Source organism: Triplophysa rosa, linkage group LG14 (assembly GCF_024868665.1).
Source record: "Triplophysa rosa linkage group LG14, Trosa_1v2, whole genome shotgun sequence".
Classification (NCBI taxonomy): domain Eukaryota; kingdom Metazoa; phylum Chordata; class Actinopteri; order Cypriniformes; family Nemacheilidae; genus Triplophysa; species Triplophysa rosa.
In genome coordinates, this window is record NC_079903.1 from 17748981 (window position 1) to 17771296 (window position 22316).

Here is a 22316-nt window from a genome sequence, read left to right on the forward strand (position 1 = left end):
AATATAAAAAAATCAAGGTTAATTTAACCCAATTGTTGGGTTTGTCCATCTTTGATCCAACACTTGGTTGAAAATTAGAGTGTATCCATAACTAGACCCATTGCGAATCTGCTATAGTCTTCATCTTGTTTCATTCAAACTCATTATATGAATTATTTAGGTATGTAGGTGGTTCTAAAGGCTTTAGACTTTGTATTTTCTCAAAATTGCCATGCATAACATGACCACTTGACTGAAAACCCAGCAGTGTATCAGTTATGGAAAAACCAACAAAATTCTTCAGTTTTTGGAAAGCCACTGGCTACTCTTAATCATTTCCTGATCAAATGATCCCAACTTCCCAGCATATGCTAGTTCAGCTGTGGTTCTTTCTCGCCATACCCATAACTCTTGCTAACTCCTCCCGGATTAAACAGTGAATGAAATCCACCCAATTTAGTCCTGAAATATAGATGCTTAATGGATGATAGCCTAGATGGAAAATAACACAACTGTAAATTATTACCAAGATCAGAAATGGAGCTGCTGTGAAGTCCAGAATTAGTGACCGGAATTATAATTTTATTTGCAAGATGGTAAATCAATGATGAATGACTTTAGCTACTGTAGGTTCATCTAAGGCAGTGGTCACCAACCCTGTTCCTGGAGATCGACCGTCCTGCAGACTGCAGCTCCAACCCTGCTTCAGCACACCTGTCTGTAATTATCAAGCAAACCTGAACACCTTGATTAGATAATTCAGGTGTGTTTGATTGGGGTTAGAGCTGAAATCTTCAGGATCTCCAGGAGCAGGGTTGGTGACCACTAAGGTGAGATGGATGAAAAATGGAGTCAAGTATGAGAGGGGAGAAATGAAGAATGACATTGCTTAGTTATGGAATCAGATGCACGAGTCACATGGGTTTTAAGAGTTCTTTTTTTTCTTTTCACCTTGTGTTTTCAGGAAAAGGTTTAATGTTTGATGTTCAGAGTCACGCATATCATGACTCCACAACAATGATGAATCACATGTACCCTGATTCAATAGCAAGCGAGAGGAAAAATAGTTGACAGTTTGTTTGAAATGGCACGTTACAATAACTATAAAAGTATCAGGCCCATATGCTATACGGTATAAACACAGAGCAGTGTTTGTAATTAATAATGACATAGCAGGCGAGAAATCTTAAACGTGGTGTGTTGCCATGTTTTGTTTCTTCTTTTTCTGATGATGAGGTCCCTGTCTGTGTGCCGTGATTGCAGTTGAGGACAATCACTGGTCAACATCTGGAGACACGTTTAATGATCGTTAAGAGCGTGACTGAATATTTTCTGAATTATAAAAGTCCACAGGATGTTTTTTTAGAGTGGCCTTGCAAAGTTTTCAAACATTGAGAGCTTTGAATTTAAGAGGCCTTGTTTTCAGTTTATGTGTACCAGTAAACTTGCATGCAAAGACGTCTACTGTGGGTGGCTTTTCTCGTCTGCATGATTGTCAATCTCAACCAAACGTTCCCAGACTAAATGATCTCAACAGAAGACTTGCGGCATAGATTTGACTGTTTCAAAAAAGCATGTGTTTTGTAAGCGCAACCAAATTACAGTTATATCAAGCCCTGTGTTTTAAACCTTGAGCACAACAGGGCAGACCTTGTGGCCCCAGACGAATCCAGCATAACAGGCGACCACCCAAACAGAGTAATCTCTTTAAAGTAGACATGGCCACTTTTTGACTGTCACTGCATTGGAAAATCCTGGCCTAATAATATTTTAAAAATCATTACCCAAAAACCAGCTGTAGACACACGTGTTGTTTTGGGATTTTCTCTGGTTTATTTCCTGAGCGGACACACAGAGTGCTCTGTTCTTCTGTTCCTTTTAAAAGTAACCATGATTTTTTTAGGTGCATAGGAGAATGTGGAGGTCAAAGGTTAAAAGTAAAAGGATGTCCATTTCAATGCACACTTTTCCAATTTTTCACTTCTCCCTCAAGCTGGATGTCTATTGGCCATCAAAGGCAAAGCATGTGAGATGTTTCACACATCAGCAAGCGTTTATTCCCGAAAGACTGTGAAACTGCTTCCTCCCTGCCTGACCTCTGAATGTTATTCTGAACTGAGAAAGATGATTAGTTATTACCTTTAACTATATATATTTATATATAAAACATTCCCAGATAAGAACTGAAAAACTGTTCACTGTGGAATGTCAAAGACATAAGATTTCAGAGGCAAACTGGGTCTAAAATGTAAGCTATCATCAAGTACAAAAAGGCTGTTGCTTTATAGACTGGATTTATTTCCATTTTAATGCAGTATGTGTATTTATTCAGTATAATTGATGTGAGAGCTGGCTACCAAACCCAGTGGTGTCTCTATCATATTTCCTAAATTACAAAAATAGACATTTGACCCCCTGGTTGAAAGCATTATTATTCGTGTGTTGTAGACTGTATGTCTGTTAGCTTGTTGCTTTAATGATCTATATGTAGATACAATTATCAATTCGCTTCCAGAAAAATGTGTACCCTAGCCAAATGTAACATATATACATTTATAAGCTAAATGAATTAGAACAAACCCATCTACATACAGTAGCCTACCATACGGTTGCTCTGATCTGAATAACTTAACATAGACTAATTAGAAAAGAATTGATCTTAATATTGAACTTTAATAAATGCATGTGGCAGAATTATAGGGAAAACACAAACTCAAGAGTTTGCAATACATTAAGCAAAATAAGTCTGAAGCTATACCAAACAATTTCCTAAAAATAAACCCTAGGGCCAGCCCAAAAATATAAAGTCATGTTAAAGATCTGCATTTTGAATACTTGACAATTCTGTATAACGTTTTGTACAGTATGAACTTTTGTACTTTGAAGCTACACTGTTTGCACACTGTACATTCAAAATGCTATAAAAGCTAACTTCCTGTCTGTGTTTAGCTAGTGTCTAATTATATAACTATTTATATTTTATTCAATTTATGTTAATATTAATTTATATTATTATTTTATTGTATAATAATTGTATTTAATAAACGATTTGTTGAATTTTGTAGTATGTTCATTTTATTAAATAAACAATTTGTTGAATGGATCCTGTAGTCACATTTAAAGAAACCGTATGGTACATAGACATCTAGCGGTTGAGCTTGGTATCGCAGTCTAAATTCACACTATTGGAGAGACAAGTTTAGTCAAGTAATGGTTCTTCTCCGATTCTTTTTCTTCAAATTGCTTGTTATCAGAAATAATCTACAGGCACTTTTTGTTTGTGAATGTGTACCTGTAGTTAAGGGCAGTCCACGAACGCGCGCATGCGCAGTAACGTTTGTTTATGTTGTCCCTTTGAAACCGTCGATTCAGTTTGGTTCCTCAAAGGACCTTGCATTTAAGGGTTTTAAAAAGTCTTATCTTAAATTCTTTTAATATGATCAAAAACATTTTCCAATACAAGGAACCTTCCAATCCTGACCAAATGTGGGCAAAATTATTTGTGGGCACCCATAGGAAATGAATGGGAAATGACTAAATTTCAGTGGGGATACTTGTGATAAAATCTAGAACTTAAGATGTTAAGTTTGTTACAACATTAGTTTATAGTTTCTGCCTATGCAACCAGTGCAGCCTTTGAAATTACATGTACATGCTATTTTGATTCCACCAGGTCACTAAAAAAAAAAGTGATGGGAATTTTGAGGGTTTTCACTGTGTTTTAATTAGAGGAATTTAAGTTTGTTTAAGAAAATCATGTTTTTATGTGGAAAAAACATAAAAGTTCCAAAAAAAAATTTTAAAAGAGGTAAATACGGTAAAAAAAAATACAAAAGACACCCACAAAATAAATGCATATCTTGAACAAAAACAGATAGTTGTAATTAACAGCACTTGAGGGTTAAAGAACTATACAGTCAGATAAATAAACTTTTCTAGACAGATTCAGTTTAGAGAAATTATGCTCTCATTCCTGAAGTTATACTGACACCACCTGGTCACACGGAGTCTCTCTCTCGCTCTCTCTCTCTCTCTCGCTCTCTCTCTCTCGTCTAACGTCTATGTGTTGTAACGTTGAGTGTTACTTCCACATGAATTGTATTTTGTTGGAAAAAATGCATCACGTTATTGCTTTAAATTACAATAGGCGGTTCGACTTCGTGCGGTGCTGCGCATACCGATCGGCGTAAGACATCAAAACGAGAGGTATGCAAAAGCTCAGAAATCCAATCCCTCTCGCGGTATTTTATGTCATACATCGATCGCTCTGCGCAGCGCCGCATGAAGTCGATCGCGCAGTAACCCTGAAGGATTGTCACTTCCGTTTGTGCAGAACGAATGGGATTTCCTACGGAAAGGATTGACAGATGATTTCCTTCCCAAACGGCCATTAAACACAAACGTCGCGTTTTTAACATGGAATAATCTTTAAATGATCTCCGTTCCGTTGAGATTAGCGGTAGACGCGTCGTGCAGGTGAGTAAATCTGCAGTTTTGACTGGCGTTAGATGGACTGCACGGGTCGAGCATCCTTCCTCTCTCGATGTGACACGTCGCAGCGCGAGCAGAGCTGACCTCTATGCGACACGTACACACTGTAGTGTTAAATATAATTCTTGCATTCGCATCTTTTGTTAAGGCCTCAGTTTCTCCCGATGTCTATATAGTGTTGTCCTGTATGGGCCTGAGATTTCTGCACAAACCCAGCTAAAACAATAGAAAGCTTCATATCATTTCTAACGGATTAATTGGTTATAATGGGAATTGCATTGGTTTTACGTAATGAAATCCCTTATGGTCTCTGTAGGTGTCTACTGGTAATATTTTTTGTTCTATTGGGATGTTATCTAGTGGATAGGAACCAATACAACACTTAAATCCTACTGAAATATGGTCCAGAACACACTACATAATGGAATTTGTATGTAATAACTTTAGTGGTAAAGAGTTTAGCCTTCATGACGTTTTTGTAAAGAAACCATTAGACTTTGCATTGTTTTAGCAGGGTATTTAAAATGAATTGAAAGCATTAAATAACAATGGTTTTATAATTAAGACGCCTTTATACCTTTTAATATCTGGTGTACATTTACAGTATATGGTGTTATATATTCTTACATATAATAATATAATGTATGCATTAAAATAGTAATATAATTTTTTTGCTTTGAATGGTTTCTTTCTGAATTTCTTGTATTGTAGACATCCATCATGACAGACAGTATTTTAAGCAAAGCTGCCACCATGGAAATTCCCATCAACAGCAATGGGGACACCAGGACGGCAGAAGAAGACAGCCTTGAGCAGGTACGGCGTGTCCACTGTACATCATATCTGATCAACATCAGGCCCATCACCAGACCTGAATTTGACTCAAGCGTGCTTGAGTGCACACGTGTGTCTTTATTTTTGTCATCATCACATTTTCTGTTTCTTTATGTCTTGTTTCGCACAGATTGGTGGGAGCTTAGATGAGATTGTAGGCAAACTGCCATTGGCCATGGTGAGGGAGAGTTTGTGGGTGTATTTGTAGCCCTGTTCCTTCTGACCTATGTGGTGAATGCATATTAGCTCACATGATAGTTATTATCATAACTTTGTGTTGGGAAAATGTGGGATTTACCGGAGCTGTCTGCAGATCAAACAGATAGATGGGAAATTATCATGTGATTAGTTTACTTTGCATGTTCATAGGGACTTCTAGATTTTGTGATATCATTTTTGATTCTGTGAAGGTTTTTAAAGAGTTGCTAAACACAACATATCAAGGCATAAGTTTTTAAGACAATGTGCTAGTTTATAAACTGGTGTTTTAAATACCAGCAGTATTTAATACAATAAAGCTACTGTATAAGTATAAAAGAAGAGGAAAAATGTACTGTATATGATGAATACGTGTTGACATGAAAACTTTGCCTAACCGTATGTCCTTCCTGTGTTTATCCTCTGTTTTAATACCTAACTATGTCCTTCCCTACATGGTGTGCACAGTTTGTACTACATGTGTGTGTTTGTATGCATTGTAGATTATAATGCGCCACATTAACAAACAAATACTGATTTGCCACTATGTTGTCCTCTCTACTGTGTCATTTTTAGGACTTGCAGCAGGTCATGGTGTCTGGACCCAACCTAAATGAAACCAGTATTGTGTCTGGAGGCTATGGGGGGGCAGCTGAGGGCATCATACCCACCAGTTCCATCAAAGGTAACAAACCTCAAAATTTGACATTTACGCTTAATCTTTATAATGTGTTTGGTTCATACTGGGTTTTTGAGTCATGTGTCTGTCAAAGATTACATAATTGCTGCCGTGTACGTTTAGGACCAGGCATTCGTTTCAACCCGGAGTATTTTGACAGAAGATGCGGTCACACCCCCAAACCAGGTGTCTGTGTGCGCATACAAACATGACGGAAAACCTCATTTTATAACCTTTGTCCTTGCAGCTTCCTGTCTCTTTTCATCTCTGGACATAAAAAGCTCTTGGGGGAAAAGTGTTAGTCAGCTTTTTAACAACAAGCATTTGGCTCTTTTTTTTAGGGTATGGAGGACAGTGGCATGTTGGATGCATGTATTTGTCCTCAATTGTGACTTGTTTTTTCTGTAAATGTACTGTAAACTTATTTGTAACAAAAGGCGTTGTTGTTGTTTGCTAAGTGGATTGTGGGATGCACAACAATTCTTTGAATGGTGTGTCTTTATGCTCAGTATCATGGTTGGCCTTAACACAATAACATGCCATAAATGCAGAAACTGTAGCTATTTTGTCTTTCATCCATTTTAACCATCTACTTGCTACGTTTTTTTACCTCACCGTTTTTAACGGCATCATTTTCTTCTCTTTTGGTCACCTTGCTTGTATAAACCTTTCTCTGCTTCACTGTTTATTTTGTTGAAACATATTGTTATGCATAACTCAAACATTAGCATGATCATCAATATTATTAGTTGTTTAAATATCTACATGCATTTTCAACTATGAGATCATGTTATACATTACTACTACATCTACTATAAATTCCACTACAAAAGAATTTGCCCTATCAGCCCCAAACCCCAAAAATGTTGCGGTACCCCTAAAGGTCTTTCACAAACGCTAAACCTCCATCGCATTCCTCCATCCGTTCTCTGGTATTCATTCATTTCAGACATCCGCTCCAATTCCAGGGGCATCACACCCAGCCAATCAGCTGCCAGTCGGATTGCAAACCAGCCGGGACATTACCAAGGTATCTCATGGACTCCCCATCATTTCCTGTCACTCCCAGACATCCCTTCGTTTCATAACATCAGCCAATTTTCATTTACTGTCATAACATTATTCTTGGACTCGTGAGTTCATTTTTCAGCCTGGGTTACGTACAACAAATGAATGTTGTACACAGAATTCAGAAATAGGCATTGTTGTAATATCTTAGTGTTGAATATTGCTTGTTTATTTTCATATTAGTGAGTATATGATATATATTTACAGTTCATGAGAAATGAATGTAGAATGGACCAATGATGAATAAATGTTTAAATAATAATAATTATGAATATATTGGTCTGTTGGCCAGAACAAACGTTTGGTATTGATTGGTATTAAAGGTTTTTTAGAGCCTTTAAAGGTTTATTGATTTGGTATTAAAGGTGTGCTAAAATGGTCAAGGTTTGTTAGCAAAGGTTATTCCCATGATTATAATGAAACTGCTTGTAAATTATCTCCTGTCAGCTCCCAGCATGCACCATAGCAACAGCAACCCATCCATGATATCAGAGGAAGCCACAAGAGGAGTAGCCGTAGAGAAATTTGACAGCGTGAAAAAGTGGAGCATCAACACCTACAAGGTTCAGAACATTCACTTGATTGTATTTGAGGACATTTGAGTATAACTTCATTTGTAAAAAAAAAAGCTGTTGTACGTTGTGGCTGCTCATGAGTTAAGATGTATCCGCTCTGTTTTATCTTCATCAGTGCACAAAACAAATGTTTTCAGAACGTTTTGGGCGTGGTATGAAAACTGTGGACCTGGAGCTTGAGGCCCAGATCGATGTGCTAAGAGAGACCAAGCTAAAGTACGAGTGCATTCTGAGACTTGCACAAGCGCTCACCAACCACTTTTACAACATGGTGCAGACACAGCAAGCTCTTGGGGACACCTTTGCTGATCTTAGCCAGAAATCCCCAGAACTTCAGGTACTGATTTTGTGTCCCAGCCAGTTTTTATAGTCGGTATCTGTATCTGACTACAGAATGCATTTTTGTGTCCTCTCTCACAGAACACAAAGGCCCGGTTTCACAGGCAAGGCTTAGTTTAAGCTGGGATTAGACCTTAGTTAAATTAGGATATTTTAGGCACTTTTATAAAAATGCCTTACAAAAAAACATTACTGGTGTGCCTCTTGAAACAAAACAATGGCACTGATATATTTTAAGATATGTCATGGCAAGTTATTTTCAGTTAAGACAGGTCAAACATTAACTTTAGTCTTAAGCCTTGTCTGTGAAACCGGGCAAAAAAAGTGTCAAGTGATTACATTTTTTTTTAGCAGTGTAAGTCAGTTTTGTGGTTTCCTCAGCAAAAATAAAAAAAGCTCACTGACTAAACAGATATAACCCTGTTCTACTCCAGGAAAGTGACAACGTATCTGTGACATTTCATTGATTTATATTCATTGATTTTTTTCTATTGATAACTTTTTGCATTAAAGCTAAAAATGTGGGTTTTTTATGATATACCAGCTTTTCTCTGAGAGTGAAAAGAAGTTTGGTCTCACCCATTGTAAAAAAATCGGTGTGCATTATTGTGTTGCATCACTTTAAATAGACCTTATGTTTTGTTTGTTTAATGTACAGTTTGAAATGCGTTTAACCTAAATCTTATTTAAACCCTTCAAGGATGAGTTTGGCTACAATGCAGAGACACAAAAACTGCTATGCAAGAATGGAGAGACGCTCCTTGGTGCCATCAATTTCTTTGTGTCCAGCATTAATACAATGGTCAACAAAACTATGGAGGACACTTTAATGACCATCAAGATGTATGAGAACGCAAGGTAGGAAGAGTTTTTCCTGTGTCATCTTAATTCTTCATAAAAAATGTAACAACTTACACTAAAAACCTTTTCCTCCTTCCTTTTTTAGACTCGAGTATGATGCCTACAGGACAGACCTGGAGGAGCTGAGCGCTGGTCCGCGGGACGCCGCAACCATCATGCGCATCGAAACAGCTCAGCAGCAGTATCAGATCCACAAAGACAAGTACGAGCGGCTGCGGAGTGACGTCAGCATCAAACTCAAGTTCCTGGAAGAGAATAAGGTATTTTGAATTCCTATGTCACATCAGATGGGTTACTACCCAAATTTACTGTATATGTTGGTTTTCAGGTGAAGGTGATGCACAAACAGCTGCTTCTGTTTCACAATGCCATCTCCGCATATTTTGCCGGGAACCAGCAGCAGCTGGAAGAGACTCTCAGACAGTTCAATGTGAAGTTGAAGCCGCCGGGTTCCGATAAGCTGTCGTGGCTCGAGGAGCAGTGATCGCTTTGTCAATATGTAGAGACACTCGGGAAGTCGAAACTGGATGATCGGGGATGTAAACGTTCTTTAAATGTGATGTGTATGAATGAGGATGCAGTTTTATGTTGCCAAACCCTGAAAAAATGCCCAGATTTTAAAGCCAGAAAATCTCCAAAAGTGTATTCACAAGGTTTATGGAAACTGTAAGCTTTACTTCTGCCTTAATTTACAACATATATCTTCAAAAGCAAAATCGCTCAAAATTACATGGCACGAATCGCTCACTTTCTCAGAACATTTGCTTTTTCTGAGCATTCATCATGAGTGTGTATTTACAGATCTGTTCTGTATCCAGTGAGCACCCCTTGAGCCGATTGTTTTGTTTTAATATATTACAGCTGAAAGGTAAGAATGTTGTGCTTGTGTGTTTGTAATGTTAGGACGTGAAGGACTGTGTCAAGTGGAAAGAATGAAGATTGCTGAGATATTGTTAATAATATATTTATATTTATGTATAGTGTGAAGTCCCACCTATGGAATTAAAACACATTTGAAGGCGAACAAATCTTACTGGTTTGCGTTGTGATGTATATTTTCTGCTTGTCTCTTTGTGCAACTCCTGAACTTTGCTTGGTTGGCTTGTTCTATCACTCACTGACAGAGAGGGATGACCGGTATATCACATGACCCAGTGGTGTGGGTGGGGTCATATGACCTGCCAATAGAACCACTTTATTTATATTGGCCCGTTTTACTTTGAGCATCAACTCAAATTAGAGAGTACTTTTCTTTAACGGGAACTAAAACTGGATTAGGTTGGATTGAATTTGCTCAGCCTCATGTCATTTCAAACCTGTATGGTTTTCTTTCTATTGCAGAACACTAAAGAAGATATTTGAAGAATATTATTAACTGGCATTCACTTGCATTGGTTTAGTGTCCATACAATGGAAGTGTTCGGTTGCCAACTTTCTTCAAAATATCTTCTTTAGTGTTCTGTGGAAGAAAGAAAGTCATACAGGTTTGAAATGACAAGAGGGTTAGTAAATGATGACAGGATTTTCATTTTCGGGTGAACTATGACAACTAACTAACTTCTGACAAACATGTTTTTGTATTTTTAAGCAATGCGGGAGTCTTGCAGGAGTACTTTTGGTTTTACAAGTACTTTTTCCTCATCTTGCGCTATTCGATTAAGCAGAAGCAAGACTCTATCTTGACTCATATCCCATTCCTTGCATTGGGCCTGTTGACTAAGGGCTTTTGTCACAGATAATTTGTAGTATTTCGTAATAGTCCTGGGAAAGAAAAAACATGGATGAGAATTCATTTGAACCTTTTTTAAATATTTGATCTTAGAAATGTTATTTATTGGCTAGGTTTATGGAGAAGAACTCTGGGATAGCCCAAAAAATCTATAGCATAGTTTCCAGCTATAGCATACAACGTTACTGAACATGTTTCTATGGAAAATGTTTAAATGAACTAGGTTGCCATTCAAACACTATAACACCATTTTAATTATTGCCATTTTAAATTTTATTTGATGCCATTAATTCCCACGCAAGCCACATAGTTTTATATTCTATACTTTTTTCCAATTGATTGGAAAGCAAATGTGTGATATAATGTAACGTGCTTTAGAAAAAGTAAACGTCGTTTTTTTATGATAAAAGATTAGTAACCATGGCTATTTGACAGATTTATATTACCATGGTTTTACTACAAATATGTTTATGGTTCCCGTAGTGAGAAAATGATAAATGTGTAGGTTTTACTGCAATTAGGGATTTGTTTACTGTAGTAAAACTACAATTAATGTAGCCTATTAATGTAAGTCGTGCATTATTTATAAAATAAGGGTCATTCACGCGCAATTGAGCAAAAATAAGTGAACTCAAAGATCTAACGGCACCCGCTGTCTTTAGGTAAAAAAAATGCAGTGACACATGAATAAGGCGAGTAGAACAAGCGCTGACGGGTTAGCGAGCTGGGCGTGTGCTACAGGTAAGAGAGATTTCAACATCACACGAGCCGCTGCGCTATTTGAGTGTGAACATGCAGCGTGTTTGTCTTCCGGCGTCTGGAGCGAAAATATATTAGGATATTATCAAGATAAAGTTTTTTATTCTGACGTCTGGACTTCTCACAAACAAGTAAGTCGTTTATTTATATCGTTTAGAGTTACAATGTTGCTACAAAAACACTACTACTGGAAAAATACTGGAAAAAAATATAAAGCATTAGCCTATGTATGGTTATAATGAGAGTTGTATTGGTTTTACTGGAAGTAAACGAATTTTATGATGTTTTTAATTGTAAACAGCTGATGGTTCCTAATGTGTTTGTATTGGAAACCAGTAGAATTTGTATTGTTTTTCAGCAGGGTGTAAGCTATTACCATACAAATATTTTCCACAAAAAAATCTTTCCATTGTCTGCCGTGATAACGTTTTCATTACTATTTTACGTTACTCTAATGCTGGGTTCAACGAAGATACAAACCCTCAAAAAGGGAGGAAACCCAACTATTAGGTTAAATTAAACCAGAAAATGTTTATATTTGACCCAACAATGGGTTAAAACAAATATGGGTTAATTGAACCCAACTGTTTTGGGTCTGTCCCTTTTTGTCCTAACCATGGGGTTGAAAATAACTCAGCATTTTATAGTGTTGTATAGTACTATTTAGTTTATCTAAAAGTACCAGAGTACATGCAGTATTAAAATACAAGTATCATCTGATATGTGTGTATTTATTTATTGATTGATTGAAGTCTAAAAGCCTCTCTATGCATGATGTAACTGGCTTGTTGACAGAGATGATGTCACACTTTTTGTACTGCTGTTTTCATTGTCCTTGTTTTGTTAGTTAACTTACGGCTGGTTATCGTAAGTTATTTTATAACTTCCCGCCACGCAATTACTTCCTCTAATAGTTAAACCACAGCAGATCATAGACATTGAGTTTCCATATTGTTTTTCTTTCTGCCTTCACCTTAAACAGATAATGGAGCATGTCAGGTGACGTCCAAAAAATGGCACCACCACCTCCACCACCCCCACCCCCTCTTGCCCCACCTCCCCCTCCTCCTCCACCACCCCCTGCCCTCTTCCCTGGTGGAGGCCCGTTTCATAGAGGGCCGACACGGGCATCTAAAATGCGTAACTTTAATTGGGAGGCCATACCTAAGGACAATGTGCTTGGCACACATAACATATGGACAGACGATACTAAAAGAGATTTTGATCTGGACACCAAACATATGGAGGAGCTCTTCAGCCGCAATGACCAGAACCAGGTACAGGCCACAAATCGACGGAGTATACGACAATCCCCTAGCAACGCTGTAGGACCTGAAGTGGTGAGTGAAGTGTAATAGTCCAGAAATGTTGGCTTGTGTCTGCGGGATTAAAGTGGGTGTCTCCGGATGATTGAATCAGAGGGATGTGCTTAAAGTATCCTTAGCTCTGGGGTTGGGTTTGTCCCACCTATCCCACTTATCTGATATTTCTTTCATAAAGTACATTACTATTACTTTGATTTACAAAAGGGCTGAAATGAGTCAATCTCATGCTAAATGCGGAGGAGGAGGTGTAATTGTTAGTTTTGCATGAACCGTTGCTTTATGGTTCGTTATCCATAGTGCACTTATCAGGTTTTTATCTGTCACCATAGTAATGGGTAAATTATAATGTGGTCTACGAGTGAGTGATCACTAGTTTTGTGCTGCCACCATTTCACTTCCAGTTTAGTTCACTGCATTATAAATTCAGGATAAGGTCTTCTGGTTATTCTCATTTTTAAGAACTGGTTTGACTTCTCCCAAACTCACATAATACAGAACTAATGTCAGGTATATACATAGATCAAAAAGGAAGTCACCTAAAAGAACATTCAAATAAGCTTCATTTTACATTTACATATTTTGACGCTTTTATCCAAAGCGAGTGCATTCAAGGCATACGTTTTTCGCAGTACGTGTGTTTCCTGGGATCACACCCACAACCCACAAATTCTCGGATATCCCAAGTCATAACCCAAGTTTTACATGTTATGATGTCATAATTGCGATTTGTCATAGTATGGCTCGCTGCCAGAAACAACACTGTTTTCCTAGTAACACGATTTGTCATGTGGACAAAAGACAAAACTTTCTCTCCCAAATAATACTTAGAGTCATTCAGAGCACAATGCTGTGTCCTTTCTGGACGCCATTTGGTTATTTTTTTCCTTTGATCTACACCCTTTCAAAGGTGGAGCGATTTTTGCTTTTCGAGAAGTGTTTACATAAGGTGTAACATTTTACATTTTCAAAATGCTATGATGCAGATTGTCTCATTTTGTAGCCCTTGAATCACAACATCACTGGGATTTAGTTAATTCAAGAAATTAGTAGGCAGGGTTGTCATTATTCGTTAATCATGATTTGCTAATTATAAAACATTTGGGTGGTTAATGACTTAAACCCAGTCTACAAAATCTTTAAATTAAAGGCATAGTTCACCCTAAAATAAAAATTCTGCTCATTTATGCACCCCCATGTGATTTAAAACCTGTATTTCTTTGTTCTGTGGAACACAAAACCGTTTTTTTGTGTCCATACAATGGAAGTCAATGGGGACCAATGCTGTTTGGTTACCAACATTCTTCAAAATATCTTCTTTCGTGTTGTGCAGAAGAAAGTCATAGAGGTTTGAAATGACATGAATTTTCATTTTTGAGTGAGCTATCCATTTATTATTAATAATGCAATTTAACTAACACTATAATGATCTATATTAAAGCTCTACTAATTTTTACATCTGTTTTTTGTTTATTCAGGTGTCCATTCTCAACTCCAAGAAGAACATGAACATTGGCATTTTCCTTAAGCAGTTCAGAAGGTGAGTGCGCCAACTAATTAATAAAGCCTTTTTATTTGAGATCATTCAGTAGTCATACAACACAATCCTCACATGCCTCTGCAAGCCGAATTCTCCTGACAGAATCAGTCCACGCTTATGTTTTTACCCAGAGCACAGGTCAAGAGATAAGACAGGGTTCACATTATTCACATCATCAGCAGTTCCCTTAATCATGCACTGTTTCACCTTTGATATTGACTGGACTGAACAGTTTCACTTTGACATTTTAATGAATAAATCTATTTTTTGGTACCGGAGCTTCTCGTGACACCAGTTTGGCGTGCTTGCTTGTGTGTGCGCCGTGCAGTATAGGTATCAGCAAGATGGGGCTTGTCTAGCAGTGGGTTTTTTTTTTTGCTTTGACAGGAGATTAGATATCTTAGGCAATCACAACAGGGTGAAGTTTGTTCTGACTGACTCACAGTGTGGAAGTTTGTGCATGGGCAACTTCCTCTGTTACATTATAAATGAGATGGACTGCTGGATGTGTCACACGATTTGGAGAACAATGTTTAGAGTTTAGAATGAACTGTGCTTTATCATGCTGTGCTATGTCTAGTTAAAGGTGATTATGTGAGGTGTGTATTTTCTGAACAAAATATTTGCAAAAGAAAACGTTTGGTAACACTTTATGGTTGCATTGTTAACATTAGTTAATGCATTAGCTTACATTAACTATCAATGAACAATATTTCTACAGCATTTATTCATATTAGGAATGTTAGTTTCAGCATTTACTAATACATTTTTAAAATCAAACACTGTAACTGTTAACTAATGCACAGTGAACTCAGATGAACAATTGCATTGGCATTAACTAACATTAACAAGGATTAATAAATGCTGAAAAACTATATTGCTCATGGTTAGTTCATGTTATTTAATGCACTTACTTACGTTAACAAAATACAACCTCATTGTAAAGTGTTGCCAACGTTTTTCAAACAGGTTTCCCCAACACACTTTAGCAGCTGTTTTTTTTTAGTAAAACTATAATAACCATAAATTTACCATTGTCTTGCTATAGTAACCGTAGTTTAACTATGATATTTGTAGTGATACAATACAAATGGTAGTCTGCCGAAAAGCATGGTTACTACACTTTTACTACTGTACACTTTTTAACCATGAGTCTTTCATTGGTTGGAAACATAGGCAGTCCAGATCTAATTTAACGCCATGGGTTGTGTCATTGTTGCTATGTCAGGGCACACAAGCAAACAGAGCAATGTTTTAATAGCACCACCACAGTATTTACTTTCCTCTGGGAAATCAACATTGTAATGGCATGTTTATTGCATACATTACCTTTATAATGACTTTAGAAAGGTGACAGTCTCACGCCTTAACATGCTACTTTAGATTGTTCCATAAATTGTAACAAAGAGTACAATTTAAATAAAGGTTTTTAATATTTATATCTAGCTACCATAAGGGCATTTATATGTGAAATTGGTTGATTTCCAGCTTTAGTCATTCTTTTAGTGTAGTTTGTAAATTACTCAAAGCAACTGATCTCCAATCCGCTATTTTGTTTTATCCATCTCCACCCTACACACAGGTCAGTGAATGAAATGATTGAAGACATCACCAACGGTAAAGGAGAAGGATTTGGTTCTGGAAAACTACAGGAGTTGTGCAAACTGTTGCCAGAGGACGGAGAGGTAGGTGCCTCGTGAGTCATCCATTTAGTAATGTCAACATTCAGCATTTTAATATTTGTTTTAATACAGATCAAAACATTTATTTCACCTTTTTTCGAATTTCAAGTCTAAACGTTCACCACTATCGTGTTTTTCACTTGTTGTGATAGGTGCGGCAGCTTCTTGATTTTAAAGGAGACTATTCGACTCTCTCTGAGGTGGATCGCTTCATGGTTCAACTTGTCAGAGTTCCGTGGTGGGTTTAAACAACACACACCCAGTACATAGATTATAAACTTGCAGTCTTATGTTCTTACGTTATAATCTCCATCAGCAGATATTGATTATTGATATATGTGCATTTGAAGGTCACTGTAGATCTAGGTGGACTTTAGATCATAACATGATTCGATTGTATTTGTTTTTGCTTTCTTCCTCTAGCTATGAGGAACGGTTGAACTGTTTAGTCCTGAAAGAGGAATTCCCTCATTACATGAATGAGGTGAATGATTCTATTGCCATCATGACTGCTGCCGGAAGAGGTACGAATGAACAGTTTTACTGCATATCGTAAAACTATTACAATAAACGTGCATGAGTCAACATACTCTCTTCCCCTTTTTGTAGCAGACAAGTCATATCTTGTTTCACCTGTTGTTTATAACTGTAATTAGCCGTAGTAAGAAAGACACTTAATATTTAATTGTAAGTTATGCATTGAGTGATATTTAACTATTTTTACTAATTTCTTTGTATAAATATATGTATTAAAGGTCCACTGTGTCATTTTTTGTGTACATTTATTTATGTCTTCAGAGGTGTATAAAGACCTTACATAATGAAGCGTTATGTTTTTTTTTACCTTAGAATGAGCTATTTCTATTTACATACACCCTTACATTGAATTCGCCATGTTGTATTAGCTCTAAACGGACAAACTGCTTTTACAGAGCACGTTTCGTAAATGTGTTATCTCCTTCGGCAAACACTAGACATTCAAGCTATTTTAAGTTCAAGAACAAGTACCAAAATGTATTCACCAAAGAATCTGTCATAAATTGTGATTTTACATAACTGTAATTGTATCCCGTCTATGAATTGTTTTTCAGAGCTTTTGGAATGCGTTGATCTACATTCAGTCATCCGACTGGTTTTGAAGACAGGAAACTACATGAACTCTGTGAGTGAACTTTATCTTGTTACACTTGTTTAAAAAAGTTGGTTAGCTGCAAAAACAGCTCAATACATGCCACGCGTGAATGTTTACACTGTTATGGGATCTTAATCTTAATCTGTCCTCACTTCCTGCAGGGGGGGTATGCCGGCAGTGCTGTGGGATTTCGCATGACTTCTCTCCTGAAATTAGCTGATACTAAAGCCAACAAGCCTGGGATGAATCTAATGCACTATGTTGTTATGGTAACAAGGTTTCATGCTACAGTATATACTTTAGTGGTTCCAGAATTCATACCATGTCAGAGTCTGACGAAAAAAACTATTCCATAGTACATTTTTACTGATATACCTTCCCATTTGTACCACAGCAAGCTCAGAAGATAGATGCGTCGTTGTTGAAGTTCCCAGAACAACTTGGGCACATTGGTGATGCAGCACGGTACGAGAAAGCGTTTTAATATTAAGATGTATCAAATAAAATTTTGATCTGTATCTTGGGAGAAATAACAGCAGATCGTGTGCTTGTCTTAGGACAATTTCTAGTATTCAAATAAATGCAAAAACATCGTACAATATTATGTTCTATTAAAAATGAGAAACTGTCTGTTTTCCCCACTATAGGATACATAAACAGGAAATAGAGGCTGATTTTCAAAAGGAAGTGAGCAAAGTTCAGGTGTCAAAACAGAATGCTGGTAAACAGCCAGATCTGGAAGAACAGATGAGTGATTTTTTGCAGGTGAAGTGCTTTATATCTCACAATTCCTTAATACCTGTTTAGATTATCTGTAAATAAAGCATTTAGATTATTGGCAAGTCTCTGGACCCTTTCAGCATGAAATGCTATTGACCCGATTGATTCCTGATTCTCTGACAACATCAGTACAGCATTTGTTAAACACAAATAGGAGTTTCTGTCACATGCTATATTTTTATAATTCTGTCTTTTCTAGGATGCAGATACAAGGATAAAGGAAACTGAGGCCTCCTTTAAGAATCTGGATGCTGTTAGTGACTCTGTGGCAGAGTATTTCTGCGAGGATCCATCTCAGTTTAAACTAGAAGAGTGTTTCTCCATTTTCTCCTCCTTCTGTGAGAAGTTCAAAAGGGCAGTTCAGGTAAAACAATGCTTTTGTCTATTTAAACATGCATTAAAGTTGCATCATTTTTACAAATAAATCTTTTACTGCAAAGAAAACGAAACGTGCTCTTTAGAAACTCAGTTTGGGACTTAAAAAGTGTTTTATTCTACAGAAGAAAGGGGGTATTTTCTCATGGTGACTGTCATCACATGACGTTACATGATATGAACCTAATGCCTTTACATTAAATAGTTCCTGAATCATTTGTTAAATGTAAATAATTTTTTGTTTCATTTTAAGCTTAATTTAAGGATTATGTTTACACTGTTAAAAATGTGCTACAAAAGTGATGTCATAGGAGAATCGTTCGCTCAAAAGTTCTTTATTTCGTTTTTTCTTTTTATAGTCTATAACAGAAAGGTTCTTCCTATGTTAAAGGTTCTTTATGGAACCATTCAGCCAAAAAAAATTATTCTATGGCACCGTAAAGCATCTTTCATTTTTTAATAATGTGGGAATTACCAAAAGAAAGAAATGGCAAGGTATTGTCATAGTTTCTGTCAAAGTTTCATCATGTGTCTCCCTTCTTTAGGAGAACCTTGAACAAGAAACGGTGGAGGTGAAGCGCAGGCAGAGAGAGCGTGCCCACTGTGCTGCCAAGCGACGCTCCACGGCCACCTGCTCCACCAAAGACATGGAAGGAGTTGCGCTGGAGTCTGTCCTGAAGGGGCTCCTCAACAATCGCGGATCCCGCCGGAGAGCCGGGACTGCCTCACCCGCACGGACCAGTCTTGCCGAGATCACCTCACAGGAAAACTGCTCCGCCAAGAGCAAAGAGGTCAACAGGAATAACTGGACTAAACCTTCCTTTCAATCCTCCTTGGCTACGGAGAACCTGAATAAAAGTGCTAGAGAAGATGAGCCACCCAAGAAACCAGAGACCAGAAGCTCTGGTCGTCTGTGGAAAAGGGACGGTGCCAGCCGAGTCTCGGTGACTATGGAACAGGATGAAGAAAACTGTCAGACCGAGGAAGAGGCGCAGAATATGAGAGAGGTGTCACGTAGGGTACTGCGATACCAGTCGAGTCGGGGTAGCATTTCTTCTGGTGAGGCCCTCTCGCCGGTCCAATCTCCCAGACAAACGGTTTTCCAAGAAGACAAACAGTTGTTGATCATGGCTATAGAGGAAAACACTACTCAATCCACCATTAACCCCATGCCTCTTCAGCATAACCAAACCATCGGCCGCAGGCACACTATCGCGTTCCCAGAGGCCAGTTGTGTAAATATCAGTATGGAGGATATATTTGTTCCCTGTAAAGTAAACGGCTCTCCGGCTCCCCCTATTGGTAGTATTGGTAAAATGAAGTCTGTGGACTGCAACATGCTCACCACACAACAATGCACGACAGAAACAGTTAAAGACTCCATCGCAAAGTTACTAAATTCTCGAGAGCAGTCGCCGTTTGACTCATCGTCACAGTCGCAATCTGCTGAGATTTCACAATCGCAGTCTGCTGATGAAACACACTTGTCTCAATCAACTGATTTAGAAACAGAGACCTAACACTGGCCTGGTAATGAGAAGAGACTAAATAACCAGACCACGTCACCAAAAAACACCAAAGAGACCTTCAGTTTTATGTCTTTTTTTAAGCGTTGGCGCGATAAAGTAAAGTCGATCAGTAGAGAGCTGACAGAGGTTGATTCTGATAGCGTGGACGCATGAAGGTGCGTTGTGACGTTGTCTTAGTGGGAATAAAGCTTGGTATTTTATCTGTGTTTTCTTTGTGAAAAACGGAAATGGATATTCATTTACATGTGGCCTACAGTATGAACCACACAGATTGAAAAAACAAAATAACACAAGCATCTAAAAATGAGATTAGCCCTGTCTACAGGTTTATGATGTAAGGTCGGCCATAGGAATCTAAGGGTCGGCTAGACAGTTGGGGGTGGAGTTTTTAAGGTGCATCAAGCTTATGTTGTGTGTCCCCTTGTGCCTGATCAAACTACTTGGAAATTTGTAATAAAAATAAAATTTACCTGCAATTCACCATATGCCACACAAGGGGGCTGCACATAACACAGCTTTCCTTTGTGTTAGAATTTCTGCATTTGTAAGCTAACCATGCACGATATAGACTGAGTATTTATCTTATAACTCATTCAACTGGTTGCTTGCTATGTACTTCAGCTATTTAAAAAAAGCTATTCAGCTTCAGCTATTTTTTTTACTCTCATTAGGTCTGGGCAGGTTTGTAGAGCACAAACCAAATCAAATGCCAGCTAGCTCATTCCATGCCATGTTTCTGAAAATTGTCTACATGATTGTTGTAGGCTTGCAGTTCTGCATCTTATGATAAAAAACACTGTGGACTGAAACACTCAATTGCATGACAAAAATGGGAAATAGACAGTTTCTTATATAGTAGTTTGTGTTTTTAAAGGCCCTAGAAATTAAACAAGGCTATTCCATAGCAGAAGCTGGTTTGACTGGGCATCTGCTCTCAATGTGGGGATACCAGAAATGTGGAGTTGATCACACAAAAAAAGTGCATTTTATGCTGTTCCTTTACATGTGCACGCTACAGCATTTTTATGCATGCCCACAATAAAAGTTTCTGTTCAACTTGATGTGGTAATGGTAAAAAAAAGTGCCTCAAAAGGGTTTTAGTCTACAAGCAAATCTGGTGATCTTTTGGTCTAATGAAGAACAATGAGAAGCAAAAGAGGGTTATCCCTGATAAAGACATAGAGAGCTTAGTTAGTGAGGGTCCCGATAGGCCTGCCTCAGGTGGTTTACAGTCTAAAAGCCCGCCTAGACTACATCAATAACAGCCTGAGACCCTGCGGGGGGTGGATGTCGGGGAGGGGGTATTTGGGGGATTGTGTGAGTAAATCATCATCAGTCTCAAAGACATGAGAATAAAGCTCAAGCATTGTGTGTTTGATTGGATTTCACAACATACAATGAGGTTACATTCATATTGACCTCTGATCATTTGTAGGGTCTGGAATCCCTACATGGGTAATATTTGTGATGTCATAAATGCTGTTGCAGTACATGTCTAAATGTTTTATGTTTTTTTTCTGGATGATGTCATAATGCATTGACAATACTGACCCCTAAATCAATAATTTGCCATCAGTTGTTTCTGAGTGTATTTCATTTCTTTGGTCAAATTGTAATATATAGGACAATTTGTAATTACAGAAATTAGATTTAATTTCTTATATCTTATATATCACTAGCAAAGTGCAAAATACATACATCCAAACTAGGCTTTTTATGCAGTCTATATGAGTTCTGTACTGAAAAAAGCTTTTATTTTTTAAATAGAAGTGCAATGTGAAATAAATACATTGATTGCTCTGTTTTTTTTAAATATAAGGTTTCTGGCAGAGCTCACCATAAGACATGTGATGGGCCAATGAGTAATAATCTTAATAGTCTTAATGTGCTGTCTGCTGACATTGCTCTGTGAGACAGTTGGCTTCTGCCATCTGGCTGCCTCAGGCTGGATGCAGTCTCCATAGCAACCACCACCTTACAATGAAAGCCCAAGACTACAGTCTTACCTCCCCCACCCCACTGTAAACAAAGCCCAACCCCTGGACTACGCAGCCTCACCCCACCACAAACAGTCACCACATTCGCTAAATCATGTCATCTGAGGCCATGACTGACTCATGATGCCAACATTTTGCCAAGGAATGTTGGCATGGCAATTTTTTTCATATCCGCTTCATAATTTGTTTGCCTCTCTTACTTTGCTAAATAGTTTGTGCACTAACACTAAGATGTTTTAGATTTGTTTTTGAAAAATTAGAAGAATCAGTTACACACGGACCTATCCGTTTTAGTGCATCACCCTTTTCTTTGCGAAATTCGAATGGTGCGTTTCAAATTTACATATTCCAAAGTAACAACGTCTATTGGCTGTCGTAGCTCCTCCCAGCACAACTTTGGCCAATGAGCGAATGCCTTCTACATTCGCACACGCCTAGAATCTCAGT

General features: G+C 37.8%; 2 protein-coding genes across 6 annotated transcripts; both read left to right on the forward strand.

The window, feature by feature from the left end:
* The first annotated feature begins 4245 nt into the window (after positions 1-4245).
* arfip2a (ADP-ribosylation factor interacting protein 2a) lies at positions 4246-10046 on the forward strand. 5 transcript variants are annotated; one of them, XM_057351836.1, is made up of 11 exons: positions 4246-4455; positions 5182-5286; positions 5435-5482; positions 6079-6187; positions 6305-6367; positions 7131-7211; positions 7697-7812; positions 7940-8161; positions 8864-9021; positions 9110-9284; positions 9353-10046. In XM_057351836.1, the coding sequence occupies exons 2-11, from the start codon at positions 5191-5193 to the stop codon at positions 9506-9508; spliced, it is 1224 nt and encodes a 407-aa protein (XP_057207819.1). In that variant the 5' UTR covers positions 4246-4455; positions 5182-5190; the 3' UTR covers positions 9509-10046. The 5 variants fall into 5 exon arrangements, with proteins under 5 accessions (XP_057207819.1, XP_057207821.1, XP_057207820.1 ...); XM_057351838.1 differs by lacking the exon at positions 6305-6367 and having other exon boundaries at positions 4247-4455; XM_057351837.1 differs by lacking the exon at positions 5435-5482 and having other exon boundaries at positions 4248-4455.
* A 1475-nt stretch (positions 10047-11521) lies between these two features.
* On the forward strand, positions 11522-21631 carry fhdc4 (FH2 domain containing 4). Its single transcript, XM_057351986.1, has 12 exons — positions 11522-11643; positions 12495-12852; positions 14313-14374; positions 15957-16059; positions 16209-16294; positions 16480-16580; positions 17148-17218; positions 17350-17457; positions 17583-17653; positions 17836-17953; positions 18168-18332; positions 18889-21631. The coding sequence occupies exons 2-12, from the start codon at positions 12505-12507 to the stop codon at positions 19861-19863; spliced, it is 2208 nt and encodes a 735-aa protein (XP_057207969.1). The 5' UTR covers positions 11522-11643; positions 12495-12504; the 3' UTR covers positions 19864-21631.
* Positions 21632-22316: the final 685 nt, after the last annotated feature.

Coding starts and splice junctions, on each gene's coding strand:
- arfip2a (XM_057351836.1), top strand. CDS start 5,191: ATGACAGACAGTATTTTAAGCAAAGCTGCCACCATGGAAATTCCCATC. Junction 7,212..7,696: donor CCAGCCGGGACATTACCAAG/GTATCTCATGGA, acceptor ATCTCCTGTCAG/CTCCCAGCATGCACCATAGC. Junction 9,285..9,352: donor AGTTCCTGGAAGAGAATAAG/GTATTTTGAATT, acceptor GTTGGTTTTCAG/GTGAAGGTGATGCACAAACA.
- fhdc4 (XM_057351986.1), top strand. CDS start 12,505: ATGTCAGGTGACGTCCAAAAAATGGCACCACCACCTCCACCACCCCCA. Junction 14,375..15,956: donor TTCCTTAAGCAGTTCAGAAG/GTGAGTGCGCCA, acceptor CCCTACACACAG/GTCAGTGAATGAAATGATTG. Junction 18,333..18,888: donor AGTTCAAAAGGGCAGTTCAG/GTAAAACAATGC, acceptor TCCCTTCTTTAG/GAGAACCTTGAACAAGAAAC.